Raw genomic sequence first — 14,808 nt, forward strand, 5'->3', positions numbered from 1 at the left:
AGAAAGGAACCCGTCCTCCGCACAGAGGTTAGGATGCAGGTTTCAGGAAAAACAAACTCCCGGGCTTTCAATGAAGTGAGGAAAAAAAGATTCCTTCAGATGACCTTTAAAGCCAGTTTCTAGGACGTGGCTTCTACCGTGTTGGTCATTATTGTCTACGGCAATAATCAATGGGCCATGCAGCGTAAGACACATGCCACGACAGCCGCCAGTTCCCGTGCACCTCTGCTAACCTCAGGACGCCTTTTTTTGCTGAAAAGGTGTCCTAGCAGCAGCGTAATGCTGTGCTGATTAATGTGATATGACACATGTATATTGTGTGACTGAGTCTGTATACAGAACAGAACTTGTACTGGGGAAAGCTGCAGCTGCTACATTGTAGCACTTTGTGTGCAGACTCAGTCGCACACCGATATACACGTGTCGTATATCACATTAATCTGTACAGTCTTGTGCATCCTAGTCGCATTGCGTTGCAACTAAGACGCGTTTTTGGCAAAAAATACGCCCAATGTTAGCACAGTCTCACAGGACCTGGCGTGCTGAAGGGGGCTGCTTTGCCCGAGTGCAGCAATGATGTATGCGGACACTTCTGTACATACACAGCTCATCATGCAGATGATTAGTCCTAGGACATTCCTTTTAAGCCAACTTGTAAGGCCACAGACAGAAAATTGGGTGTGACTATTAAAGAATACCTGAAAATGAGTCTTATGAAATCAGGGCCGGGGACACGCTTATTGTGTACATAAGACACATTGGGGTATATTTACCAAAGTGCGGGTTCTTAGAGGTAGAGATATCACCCATAGCAACCAATAGAATTCTAGTTATTATATTCTAGAAGGTGTTGGATAAAAAAGTAGATTCTGATTGGTTGCTATGGACAACATCTCCACTTGTAAAAACCCATAATTTAGTAAATATAGCCCACTGTGTTATGTTAAATAAATAAAACTGTATTTGCGGCTTTACCGCTGACGCTATTTCTCACCTTGTGGGAAGAAGAACGCTGGAAGCCAGTAGCTGTGTGGCTCCCCGAGCTGGGGCACAGCGATATTCAGGCTGGACGCTTGAGAAGAATTCGGGTGGGAATGTGTGAATGGCTTCCGGACTCCCAGTTGCTGACCATACCTGAAAGATATGACTTATTACTCAATGGGCCTAATTCAGCATCAGAAAGGTCACACAACTACAACTCGTTCCACTAACATTCGGGGGGCTGCCCAGCACAGGGCACGGCTGCCCCACACGCCGGGACCCTCCGCGCGCTAAAATGCTGCGCTCACATCCTAAGGTTTGTCCCCTGCCTAGCTGCGAAGGCAGTCGCTGGACCGCCATCGTGTGTGTCGCAGCGGCTGCGTGTGATGTCACAGCTGCCGTGGCCCACACCACAAACGGTCCTCTCCCGCCTCTGTTGTCTGGACCACGTCCCCTGAACAGCGTATCAATGCTTACAAAATGCTGCGTCGACGCCCCTCTCCCCGCTGGGACTAATAGGCCCTACACACTGGCAGATAATACTGAAAGATATGAGAGGTATCTTGTTCATTAATGAACGAGATTGTTCTTATCTTTCAGTGTGGAGGCACCAGCGATGAACGATGTGCGGCCCCACGCTCGTTCATCGCTGCTGCCCCGCCGCTTGTGCGTTCAGGCCAATATGGACGATCTCGTCCATATTTGCCTGCACTGCTATGGAGCCGGGTGATGGGGGCAGTGAAGAAACTTCACTCCCCCTGCCACTGCCCCCCCCCCCAGCAGCCGGGTTTGGCTGTATCCGCCGTTGGGCAGCTCGGCGGCGGATTGACAAATGTGTAGGACCCATTAGACTGTGATTGCGGTTTAAGGCTTCGCGCATGCACAAAAGTGCTGAAATCGCCAAATAGCGATTTCAGCACTTCTGTGGTCCGTGCTGAATCGGGCCAACTGTCCAGTAATGTAAACCGCCTTTATTGGGCAGCATGGTGGCATAGTGGAACTGTATGTGGAGCTTGTGTGTGCTCCCTGTGTTTGTTATGGGCGCTATCCAGCGGTTTCCCTCGGCCGCCATCTGTGAGTAGTATGGGGGTCATTTTAAGTTGATCGCTCTCGCTAGCAGTTATTAGCAGCCGTGCAAACGCATAGTCGCCGCCCACGGGGGAGTGTATTTTCGCTTTGCAGGAGTGCGAACGCCTGTGCAGCAGAGCGCCTGCAAACACATTTTGTGCAAAACAAGACCAGCCCTGTAGTTACTTATCCTGTGCGATGATTTCTGCGACGAGTGACACGGTAATGACGTGAGATACCCGCCCAGCAAACGCCCGGCCACGCCTGCATTTTTCCAAACACTCCCAGAAAACGGTCAGTTGCCACCCAGAAACTCCCTCTTTCTGTCAGTCCCCTTGCGTTCGGCTGTGGAATTGTCGCTAGAATCAGTGCAAAACCACAAAGGACTTCATACCCGTACGACGCGTGTGTGCATTGCGGTGCATACGCATGCGCAGATTAGCTGTTTTTTTTCACTGATCGCTACGCAGCGAACAACGGCAGCTAGCGATCAACTCGGAATTACCCCCTATATACAGTGTACTCGCCGTGTTTCCTTCCTCAGTCCAGAAACATACTGGCAGATTACTGTTAGGATGTGACTGCTGGGTAATGTAGACTAAGCTTCATTGCAACAGCTGTAAATATAATATGTTGGCTCTATATAATGGTTAATGAATAATAGCGTTTGCTGGATCATCTCTCCCATTCTCTCACCTTTCCTGTACACGTGAAACCACACGGCCGGACCACGTGGCAAAGAAATCCAGACGCTGAACCAGATCGTCCACCCACGAGCCCAGTAGCTTGCATGATTCATAGGACCATCGCTGAAACAGAATATATCACATATTGCTCTATGCAGCATTAAATATTATATAAGGCACAATTTAATGCAGGACGTGTAATCAGGAGATCTCTGTATGGACGTGTTCATCCCTGGTGTAGTGGCATTAGTCTGCAGTGCCAGCAGGCAGCTGCAGGAACGTCGAACAGGAAAGATTTATGTGAGGATCATGTGCAGCTTATTGTAGTCAGTCCGGGATGTCTCCTGCGCTAGGTGCGGATAGTACACCCTGTGGCAGCCTGCGAAGTGTCCTGGTCTTGTGGGCGGCAGTGACCTGTCCTCTGGTGTTAGTGAGAACAGGGCTGTATGCGAGAGCGGTGGGGTCAGTATGTGAAGAGGGAATACAGCAGAGTATGACAGAGGCAGGAAATGGTTCCTCACCAGCAGCGTATGATAGGTAGGAGTTGGGTCCTCACCAGCAGAGTATGACAGAGGCAGGAGTTGGGGCCTTACCAGCCGAGTATGACAGAGGCGGGAGTTGGGGCCTCACCAGCCGAGCATGACAGAGGCGGGAGTTGGGTCCCCACCAGTAGCGTATGATAGAGGCGGGAGTTGGGTCCTCACCAGCAGAGTATGATAGAGGCAGGAGTTGGGTCCCCACCAGTAGCGTATGATAGAGGCGGGAGTTGGGTCCTCACCAGCAGAGTATGACAGAGGCGGGAGTTGGGTCCCCACCAGCAGAGTATGTTAGAGGCAGGAGTTGGGTCCTCACCAGCAGAGTATGATAGAGGCAGGAGTTGGGTCCTCACCAGCAGAGTATGATAGAGGCAGGAGTTGGGTCCCCACCAGTAGCGTATGATAGAGGCGGGAGTTGGGTCCTCACCAGCAGAGTATGATAGAGGCAGGAGTTGGGTCCCCACCAGTAGCGTATGATAGAGGCAGGAGTTGGGTCCCCACCAGCAGAGTATGTTAGAGGCAGGAGTTGGGTCCCCACCAGCAGAGTATGTTAGAGGCAGGAGTTGGGTCCCCACCAGCAGAGTATGATAGAGGCAGGAGTTGGGACCCCACCAGTAGCGTATGATAGAGGCAGGAGTTGGGTCCCCACCAGCAGAGTATGATAGAGGCAGGAGTTGGGTCCCCACCAGCAGAGTATGACAGAGGCGGGAGATGGGTCCCCACCAGTAGCGTATGACAGAGGCAGGAGTTGGGTCCCCACCAGTAGCGTATGACAGAGGCAGGAGTTGGGTCCCCACCAGCAGAGTATGATAGAGGCAGGAGTTGGGTCCTCACCAGCAGAGTATGATAGAGGCGGGAGTTGGTCCCCACCAGCAGAGTATGATAGAGGCAGGAGTTGGGTCCCCACCAGTAGCGTATGATAGAGGCAGGAGTTGGGTCCCCACCAGCAGAGTATGATAGAGGCGGGAGTTGGGTCCCCACCAGCAGAGTATGACAGAGGCGGGAGATGGGTCCCCACCAGTAGCGTATGACAGAGGCAGGAGTTGGGTCCCCACCAGTAGCGTATGACAGAGGCAGGAGTTGGGTCCCCACCAGCAGAGTATGATAGAGGCGGGAGTTGGGTCCCCACCAGCAGAGTATGATAGAGGCGGGAGTTGGGTCCCCACCAGCAGAGTATGACAGAGGCGGGAGATGGGTCCCCACCAGTAGCGTATGATAGAGGCGGGAGTTGGGTACCCACCAGTAGCGTATGATAGAGGCGGGAGTTGGGTCCCGACCGGCAGAGTATGGCAGAGATGGGAGTTGGGTCCCCACCAGTAGCGTATGATAGAGGCAGGAGTTGGGTCCCGACCAGCAGAGTATGACAGAGGCGGGAGTTGGGTCCCCACCAGTAGCGTATGATAGAGGCGGGAGTTGGGTCCCCACCAGTAGCGTATGATAGAGACAGGAGTTGGGTCCCCACCAGCAGAGTATGATAGAGGCAGGAGTTGGGTCCCCACCAGCAGAGTATGATAGAGGCAGGAGTTGGGTCCCCACCAGCAGAGTATGATAGAGGCAGGAGTTGGGTCCTCACCAGCAGAGTATGATAGAGGCAGGAGTTGGGTCCCCACCAGCAGAGTATGATAGAGGCAGGAGTTGGGTCCCCACCAGCAGAGTATGATAGAGGCAGGAGTTGGGTCCTCACCAGCAGAGTATGATAGAGGCAGGAGTTGGGTCCCCACCAGCAGAGTATGATAGAGGCAGGAGTTGGGTCCCCACCAGCAGAGTATGATAGAGGCAGGAGTTGGGTCCCCACCAGCAGAGTATGATAGAGGCAGGAGTTGGGTCCCCACCAGCAGAGTGCTGTGTGGCTGCGCTGTCAGACACATGTGTGAGAAGCTGCTGTTGCGTCGTAGTTTCTGTAAGCCTTTACTAATTGCACTTGTGCGTCAGTAACACTCTCACTGCTGACAATGTTGTCTGCATTTTGTGACTCCCACAAGTGTGAGGGAACCAGCAGTGTGCTCCAGTGTATATGACCTTTATATCTTGTAGCCATGTATAAAACCCAAAGGTGCCAACATATATTGGGGGGAAGTAACCTCACATTGGGGAATACGCTCAAACCACATCAGTACTGACTCTGCTGCCTATCAACATGCCCGGCAGGGACCCACGCTGTCACGTGTGGTTGGTGCTGGCATCTCATGGACAAAATCAGGCCGCGGCGCCACATAACTGGACAAGAGAGCCGAAAGGGTAGAACTTACAACAACACTGTCCATCATCTTTGGCCTCTGAAGAAGTATAATTGCAGATCAACAGCTTGCAGCCTGGCCAATGTGTAGACCTCCAGCTGTTGTCAAACTACAAGTACCAGCATGCCCTGCTAGAGTTTTGGGATTAGAGAATGCTAAAACTGCCAGGGCATGCTTGGATGTGTAGTTTCACAACTGCTGGAGGGCCTCAGGTTGGCCAGGCCTGGCTCAGAGTGTGGAGTAGTAGGTATCGTCTGTTTTGACCCACGGTCAAGGTGGAAGGTGACACTTCTACTATGGCTGCCTACAATACAAGAATGGGACAGGGTCCCCACATCTCCTGACCCCTCCTCCACTCTGGCTAGGCTCAGCTGTCCAGCTTCAAAGACAGCAGTGGTGCTTGTGGCATACAGGGATATAACAGGAGAGCTGACTAGGCAAGCGCTAGTCCCTCTCTCCTTTGGGCTGGCCATGACCCCTCTCTGTCATGCCCTTGCCCCTCCAAAGGCATGTTATTTTGTGGACAACTGTTTTTGCCCACGAGCCTCCATAGGCAGAAGGACGCTGAACCATTCATTACTTGTTAGATCCAGTCAGCCATCTGTAAGCACTTGGAAATAAAACCCTCTCTAGTCTGACTGACTGGGCCCCGGAGTACGGCACTTAGCTGAGAGACTGCGCAGTGGTCCTGAAAATCACCCCATACACTTTACATAGCACTATCTGTTATCTTTACTTCAATATCTGCAGTTTGTGTCACTATGGGGCATTCAGTAGAAGTAACGTTTGAAGAGGGAGCTCACAAATTGTAACCGCATGTAAATAAACATACAGGAATAGGTGAACCCACCTTCACAGCTCACTTACCTGCCATAACTGGGGAACCTTGAGGCTCACCAAGGAATCATAGACCTCCTCCAGCTCTCTGTTCAGTATGATCTCTCCCCGGACAGCCTGCCGCAGAGCGCGGAGGGAGCTGCGCATGACGGACAGCAGACGATCAAACCGATCGATCTCCTGATGCAGGACAGTCAGTAATGTGGAATTCAGTACTGGATCATAGCCTGCAAACAGGAACGTGTGTGGGGTCATTATTTAAAGGTAATAAATGTTATATACGGCTTCCGTTTAACATGTTAATGATCGTTTGTATTTCATGCATCAGGCAAAGTTTCACATAGCAGCTTTACTTGCTCTTATATATATATATATATATATACATACATACACATATACACATACCCACACACACGCGTAGTGGCCACTTTTAAGTACACCAGCTTGTTAATGACAATATACAATAAGCCAATCATGTAGACATGGTCAAGAGGTTCAGTTGTTGTTCAGAGCAAATTCCAGTATGGGGATAGGTAGTAATGATAAAGTGACATATAGCCTGCCTTAGTATTGATGTGCAGGGTTCCCTGGAAGAAACTAGACCACAAATTGGGTAAGGTCTGTTCCAGGGAGCAGCGGGTGGTATAAACTATTTTCTTAGACCAATACTCATACGGCTTCTCTTGTAGTTCCCACTAAATGTATCATTAACTATTTGTGTATATTTCCAAATTTAGGAATACAGAAACTGTTACAAGTTACTCAGGATAAACATTGTCTGCGTGACAAATTGCTGCCTGCTGGATGCAGTAAGCTATGTGTACCCCCTTACGGACAGGTGTGTACATGGCAGATATATATAGGCACATGACAACACATACGGACACATGTGTAGAGCCATAGGTTTGTAGCTTCATCAGTGAGCCTCTGTCTGCAGCAGTAAGCATTGCTGATTACATCACCAGGTGCTCAGGCTGTGCTGTAATTTGCGCTGCGTGGCGTACAGTGCCAATATACTGAGACATTTCCTAAGGAAGCAGAGGTCACAAAGGATGACCAGTCACTTCCTATGTGTGACCTGGGTTACCCTCGCCTCTCTGATGTGTTTTACAATTATGTATGAGGCTGTTTTCCTCATCTAATAGTAAATAGATTTGTATTATTATGTCCCAGTTCATTGGTGATCCACTAGATGGCAGTGCTGGATTTCTAGTGTATGCTAGAATAGAGGATCTTTATTTGAATCTAGAACCTATATTGCATGTGAAGTCCATTTCGGTGCAGATGATTCTGCTTCATATTCATAAGCTGTTTGTGTTTTATTGTTTTTTCCTTTGGCTATAACTTACACAACAACTAAACCCAAAGATAATGAGCCACCAACATCTCTTCACGTGCCTCACAATATCTCCCAGATCAGCCCCTCCACTCCAGATCTGCATTGCTCATCCACACACATTACCTGCTCCCAGCCACGGTTGCAGGACTGTATTCGTGCTGCATCCACTCTGTGGAATCTCCTCCCACACGCAACAAGTCTTTCCTCTAGTCTACAAGCCTTCAAACGTTCCCTGAAAGCAGCCTATCATATTCCAGAACCATCTACGTAACCACCATAACCTATTCTACCCAAATTACCACCCCTCTACGAAATTTACACAAAATCCTATACACAACCCTCTGACCTCAGACCAACATTACTGTGTGATTGGACCATACAGCTCACCACAAGCCTTTTACCCGTGCAGTCTGGCTGGACCAATATGCAATATGTAGCACTTTACTTCAAAACTCCTGCTGTCCTACAGATCAGAGGTTCTCAACTCCTGTCCACAAGTACCACGACAGGTCATGTTTTGTGGCTTTCTTTCATCATGCACAGGTCAGAGTAATTATCCCATCCACAGACAGAAATCCTGAAAACATGGGCTGTTGGGAAAACTTGCTGGTTGAGATTGAACACCGCTGTTATAGAGTGTAAGCCTGCAAGCAGGACCCTCTTACCTCTGTCTCACTGTTATTACCCAGACTTGTTTTATTACTGCTCTGTAAAGTGCGACGGAATATGCCAGCGCTATATGAATGTTAATAGGATAAAACGCATTATTCAGGCTTTCCCTGTCTGTCTGGAATTCGTCACTTCTACAACATTATACTAATATATTGTATTTAGCAACACTCATTTATATAGCATTACCATATTCCATTGCGCTTTACTATTATAAGGAATACAATATATAATTAACGATTTGTCTAACAGCTTCAATACATAGATTATAGGGACCCAGTGAGCTATTATTCAATATAAATTCCCTAATAATGGAAAAAATTCTACCAAATGCTTAAAACATTATGAACACTTTGCAATGGTCAAACATTTTATCTGGCTGCGGGAAATAAAACTGGAAACCCTTTGTAAGACGCAGATTGCTCGTGTATAATAATAATCTAATTACCAAATAATCTAATTCCCACTTACAGTTATGTAATGCAGAGAGCGGTACAATAGAAGTTATACCTTTAGTCGTTTTCAGCAGCATTTCCCAGGCAGGTTCCGCAAACAATTCGCTGAGAGTAAACGTCTCATCTGACCGCTCCTCCTCCGGCGCCGCTTTCCGCTCTACAGACGCCGGCAGTTTCCTGAGGATACCGGTGATCAGCTCCAGAACCATCTGATCCTGACTGTATTCCCCGCTGCAGAACATTGTGCGTCATTAATCAGCCCAAATGATCATTTCCAACACATAACGTCTTCAAGTCTAACATAGCCGCCTGAAATACTGAGTGCATTACACAAACCATTTACCCAATAAGTCAAATATACGGGTTTTTTCTATTTAGTATTTTTAAAAAGTTTTTCTTAAATAAATGTACATGTAAAGTCTGACACTTTTCTACGTGTTTTTTTATTTTTTTCATGCAATCAGAAGCTTATGAGCAGGGGTAATAGTTTATGTGATAGTATATAGCACTGAGAGATCATTTGTTACCTGCGTGTTCCGTGCTGCGCGCTGATCCGGGGTTGCATACTGAGAACGGTATCTAGGAAGGCCTGTGCTTGAGATCTGAGGTACGCTCTTTCAGCGTTGGGGTGCATGCCGAAGATCTCAGGGGTGTCCGCCTCTGGTAGAGAATTTATATAATCCCTGCAGTCCTGTAGTGTTGCGTTATCTGACAGCGGGCGATAAACCTGGGAAAGGTCACACACAAGTGTTATTTATTTAGTGAACAGGGAACATCACAATTTTATATTGGTGTTAATAATGTGTCCATAACTTTGCTCAGGGAACTGTCCTATAAGAAAGTAACAGCTTGGGGATTACACAGGACAAAACGGAATTATATTTTGAAACCGCTCAACTTCTGTCAGTCCTCTACGTATACACGTCTCTCTAGAGATCATTTTTAGATATATAATAATTACAATTATAATAAAAAGGCACAAAACAAACACACTGGAGATGCCGGGGATTGAACCCGGGGCCTCATACATGCAAAGCATGCGTTCTACCACTGAGCTACATCCCCCGGTGGTGACTGCAGCGCACAGAAAAGGAGACCGTCATACCACTTTTACACCGTCATTGCACATGAATGTGCATAACCCGCGTTGCTGTGCGGTGTAGAAGGGTCGAGTTGGAATAATCTGGTTCGGGTGGCCCGGTATTCCAACTCGGGTAGCTTGCAGGGTTGAACACAGGTTCAACCCGGCGTGCTGTGTACTGTGTTTCACGTTCACAGTGAATGGACAGGCGGCGCTTAGATATCATGTGATCTCCAAGCGCCGTCACCAACCTGGCAATATGCCGGGTTGGCATCGGCAGCTACAAGGGGCCTGAGGCGGGTCGCACCCAGGAAGCTCCTGTGTCAGGCTTTCCGGGTGCGACCCGCTTAATTTGGTGTAAAAGCGGTATTAGTGTCAAATGGTCATGTGACCTAATAGTAAAAATAGGATTTCTCCTTCATCCACTAGGGGCCACTGGAGTGTAGTTACAATGGGGAAATAGTAGGTAGCAACTGGGAGCTGGCACTTTAAAAATTCTCACACTGTGGCTAGCTCCTCCCCTACTATCTCCCCTCCAAGCCAGTCTTAGTTTAGTGCCCGAGAGAGCTGGTTCACTTGGGTTTAGCTGAAGAAATTTTTATTTTTTCTTTATTATTTTATTATTCTTACTTACACACACAGACTGGCAGCTCTGCCACTGCCAGTCTGCACCGCGGGAGCTGCCGGCGGGGTCCCATCGCAGCTGCGTGCGGCTCGGGATGGGCCCCGGCTGAGGGAGACACTGAGCTCTCCTGAGTTGGCCGGACACCGCTGCGTGCGGCGCGTGTCGGGGCCACTCCATCCAGCAGAAGATTCCGGCAGCATGGCAGCGGTGAGTATCAAAAGTGGCCGGACACCGCTGCGTGCGGCGCGTGTCGGGGCCGATCGGTGAACTACATCAGGACAGCGGTAAGTACAATCTCCCCCCCTCCAGACTGATGTGTGTTTTTACTATGTACAGAGGCGCACTTACGCCTTTATGTAGACGGAACCTCAGCCCACTCTGTAAGCGGGCTCAGCGCTCTTCACTCCCCGGCTGCAGCATACAGGCAGCCGGGGTGATACACTCCCCACTTACAGGGCGATAGGGTGATTTTTAATATGAGAGTATGGATATATAGATATGTTTGTATATATATTTAGGTGTGTTTGGGTATGTATATAGATATATGCATACAATACCATATATAGGGGATAAAACAAACACTTCCGCAAGGTTTTCTAATAACAGAATACCCCACCTTGCCACATAACATTTTCCCCCATTTTTTCTCACAGGCTGGTCACCATTTTGAAAAGCCAGCGCAACCTCCGAGAAACTTCTGGTGCACCTAAAATAGCGGTACACTACATACAGGGCGGGGTGTTGCCTTCCCTTTATTATTCCTTGGTGTCACTAGTTACTAATGCTATTTGTAATTGGGGAATGTGTGTAAGGCATCAGACAAATAGCGCTGTGGCTCAGTACGCTAGTAGCGGGTATCTGAACAGGGGTTTGAATCCAAACAAAACTTTAAGGAGAGCTCCTATAGCCTAGGGCTAAGACTCCTGTCCCACAGCGCAGCGTTACTGGTTCAGGTCTCCGCTGCTCCAGAAAGTTTATTTGAATCGTGTCGGTCACTACACATTATAGTACAGACCTTACATAGGGCTGTGTTTATATAACCCACCTTTTCTCCTTTCGTTTGTCTCACCTGGGATAGTCAAAGAATTCCCTCTTAGGTGTGAAGTATGCGGTGGAGCCATCTGCTTAGCCCTCCACGCACCTGCAGGACACTCCTGTTTGAACAGCACAGATTATACAGGTAATGTCACTGGTAACCAGAGACCTTGTACGTCATTTCACCTCTCCAGGTTTCTAAAGGAACCTTGCTAACCTTCCATGTTACAATACTGATGATGTCTGTTTTCTGTGGAGTCGGAACCAGTGTCTCAGAATATCCAGGTGCATTATACAGCCGATCGCTGATACTGCAGGTAAAGGAGGCGGACAGGGGGGTGAAACATTTAGATCACCTCTCCCCGGCCGCTGCATACACGCAGCCGTGGGGATAGATCACCTCTCCCCGGCCGCTGCATACACGCGGCCGTGGGGATACCTTTACAACACCACTCCCCGGCCGCAGCAGACAGGCGGCCGGGGAATACATTTACAGGCGGCCGGGAAATACATTTGCATCTCCGCTCCCTGGCCGCAGCATACAGGCGGCCGGGGGAGACATGGACGCTTTCCGCTGACTTTGCAGCGGATTTGAATTTGGCGCCGAAGTGGGGGGGCGGAGCTAACTCCCGCTCTGTACGGCGGGCTCTCTCCGCTCCCCGCGCCGCTGCAGCATGACACGCCGCTCCAGTCTCCCGCTCCCCTGGCCGCTGAAGGCTTCTTTCCTCCTGGCTGTGCAGGCAGGAGGCTTTACTTGTATAAGGTATGAGGGGGGGTGAAGGCTATTCCCGCCTTACTCAGCGGGCTCCCCGGCGGCGGCTCCCAGGTCTCACTGTCGCTAGGCAACAGACCCTGTCTCTGGGGTTTTTAACTTTTCCATGCATTAGGCTGCTGAAATATAGCTACATTCCTCCCTGCAGGGGAGTCCTCTGCCCGGCATTTCATACATGTAGATCAGGAAACCTGCTCTATTACAGGAGCTGGGGCTCAGCTCATTAATAATTAAAAATCTACTGTGCAGATTTCTTTACTCTACAAAGTGTATATATGTATATAGGGCTCGAAGCCGATGACGAAATAGCAGCGACTGGTCCAGTTTCAGATAAGCTGGGGAGGCTCCTGTAGACGGCCGGCAGACACCCGAATACACAATTTCAGGTATCAAACAATGTTTGTTTTCCTATCCTTTCCCCGCAGACGGCAGGAGATGGTATCAGAACCTCTCCAGGGTATACCCCTCGATGTATCGCCGGTCCAACAAGCTGCCGTTTTCCTGAGGCAACCTTGCTCAGGGATCCATCAAAGACATATACGGCAGCAGGGTTTTCTACCTTGTCCTGAGCAGGTAGGTTGTGGAACAATTGTCCTCTAGGTTACAGGATGTTTCGCATCAGGGGGGTAATTCCAAGTTGATCGCAGCAGGAATTTAGTTAGCAATTGGGCAAAACCATGTGCACTGCAGGGGAGGCAGATTTAACATGTGCAGAGAGAGTTAGATTTGGGTGGGTTATTTTATTTCTGTGCAGGGTAAATACTGGCTGCTTTATTTTTACACTGCAAATTAGATTGCAGATTGAACACACCCCACCCAAATCTAACTCTCTCTGCACATGTTAAATCTGCCTCCCCTGCAGTGCACATGGTTTTGCCCAATTGCTAACTAAATTCCTGCTGCGATCAACTTGGAATTACCCCCCAGGTTCAATTGATACTTTGGTACAGGTCAGAATCACGATTCTGCTTTATGTTCTTTGGAGGTCTCCACGTCTGTAGACTCGGAACCTACATTTTCACTGGGGATGTCTTAACCAGACGACCTCTGGGGCTGCGACAGTGCAAGATGAACATGAAAAACCTATGGGGCAGAGGGTTCAGGGGAAGGAACTTTCTGCATGATTTCTTGAACCATTGGAGGTAAGTCCACTTTGTTTTCTACTACTGCTGCCCCAGCTCCAAGACAGGCCTTTACCGGTCTTTCCTTTAAAAAAATGTTTTTTCCGTGCCCCTTCAAGCTTTCGACTCCACACGGGCGATATCTCCGTCGCCAGGGGATCTCAGGGTAAAAAAGCTGAAGTAGAGGTTCAACATCCTCGGTCCAGTCTGACTTTAGGTCATCCGATACACCCACTACAGGTCAGACTTTTCTACTACCTGGATGGTCCCAGGGTAGGCGCAGGTCGGTGGGAGAAGGCTTGGGCGGTTACAAACTAGATTTTGGAGTACAACCGTCTCAGGAGTCCCTCGACATGGGTCGGCCGAGTTACGATGACGAGAGTCATACTGCAGGCGGCGCTCCATATGCTTCTAGCCGCAAAGGGTGTTGATCCCTGTTTTTCACATATCATTTGAATCGGGACAGTTCTCAGGCCTTTGTTTTCTTTTCACGTTCCGAAGCCAGTTGGCTCGGCCAGGCCTATTCTGGCCTTAGAATCCTTTCAGTCTGTGATTGCTAGTTTGAACAAGAGAGGGAGTTCTAAGTGTCCCTTGTCTTCAAAGATGCCTGTTTACTGATTTCCGTGGGGTTTTTCCTCAACGGGCTTTTCTCAGATTCGCATTACAGGATTCTCTTTTTCACTGTCAATCCTTTCCTTTCGGTCTCTCTTCCGCTCCCACAGAGTTCAGGAAGTTCACAGAATAACTCTTTTTCAAGGGCAGTAGGTGACGTTGGTTGCATAATGGGACAATCTACTGCTACTATCCCACTCTGTACATTAGGTGGCTACTGCATATCCGGAGGATCTAGGAGCTTCTGGTTCGACACAGATCCAATTTATGCTCCTCGTAGACGTTTCTCAACATGGTCCGTCAGAGGATTTTTCCTTTCTCGGCACCAGGTACTCTATCCTTCAGTCAAGTTGCAACGCAATGAGTGATCGCCTACATTCCTCTCTGAGCGGGGGACAACGATCTTCTTTCCAGGTCAAGCCACCAGGTCAGACTCCCGGGTGAGGGAACATTCCCCGGAGTTTTGTCAGCTGGTCCGCTGTGGGCGGAGATTTCGGATCGACCTTAGGGCGTTCTGACTCACTCTTTAACCCTTTACTACTCTCGGACGTGAGCTCTGGCGGCAGTAGCCGAGAATGCCCTCAGGGCTCCGGGGAGTTTTCTGGTTATTCCATCCTGCCTCCTTTTCTATTTCTACCTCATGTTCGGTAACACAGGAGGGGATTTTGCGTGTTAGTCCTCTCGGTGGCTCTGGTTGGGCCACGCATGACTTGAGGATACAGATACACCTGTTGTCAGTAGAGGAGCCTTGGCT

At 49.2% G+C, this 14,808-nt stretch overlaps 1 protein-coding gene and 1 non-coding gene across 8 annotated transcripts in view; both read right to left on the reverse strand.

Annotated features, from left to right (window-relative positions):
- Positions 1-14,808, reverse strand: part of DNAH14 (dynein axonemal heavy chain 14) — a 427,754-nt gene that overhangs the window by 1,710 nt on the left and 411,236 nt on the right. For all 7 annotated transcript variants that reach the window (XM_063919003.1, XM_063919002.1, XM_063918999.1 and 4 more), the window contains 5 exons: positions 9,336-9,535; positions 8,864-9,039; positions 6,376-6,572; positions 2,746-2,858; positions 995-1,134 (listed from right to left, as the gene is read on the reverse strand). In XM_063919003.1, the coding sequence (XP_063775073.1) occupies positions 995-1,134; positions 2,746-2,858; positions 6,376-6,572; positions 8,864-9,039; positions 9,336-9,535 (826 nt within the window). The remainder of the gene's footprint in view (positions 1-994; positions 1,135-2,745; positions 2,859-6,375; positions 6,573-8,863; positions 9,040-9,335; positions 9,536-14,808) is intronic.
- Positions 9,802-9,873, reverse strand: TRNAA-UGC (transfer RNA alanine (anticodon UGC)). The gene has a single exon. It is a non-coding gene; the product is annotated as a tRNA-Ala (tRNA).

This window comes from Pseudophryne corroboree, chromosome 4, assembly GCF_028390025.1.
Source record: "Pseudophryne corroboree isolate aPseCor3 chromosome 4, aPseCor3.hap2, whole genome shotgun sequence".
Lineage (NCBI taxonomy): Eukaryota > Metazoa > Chordata > Amphibia > Anura > Myobatrachidae > Pseudophryne > Pseudophryne corroboree.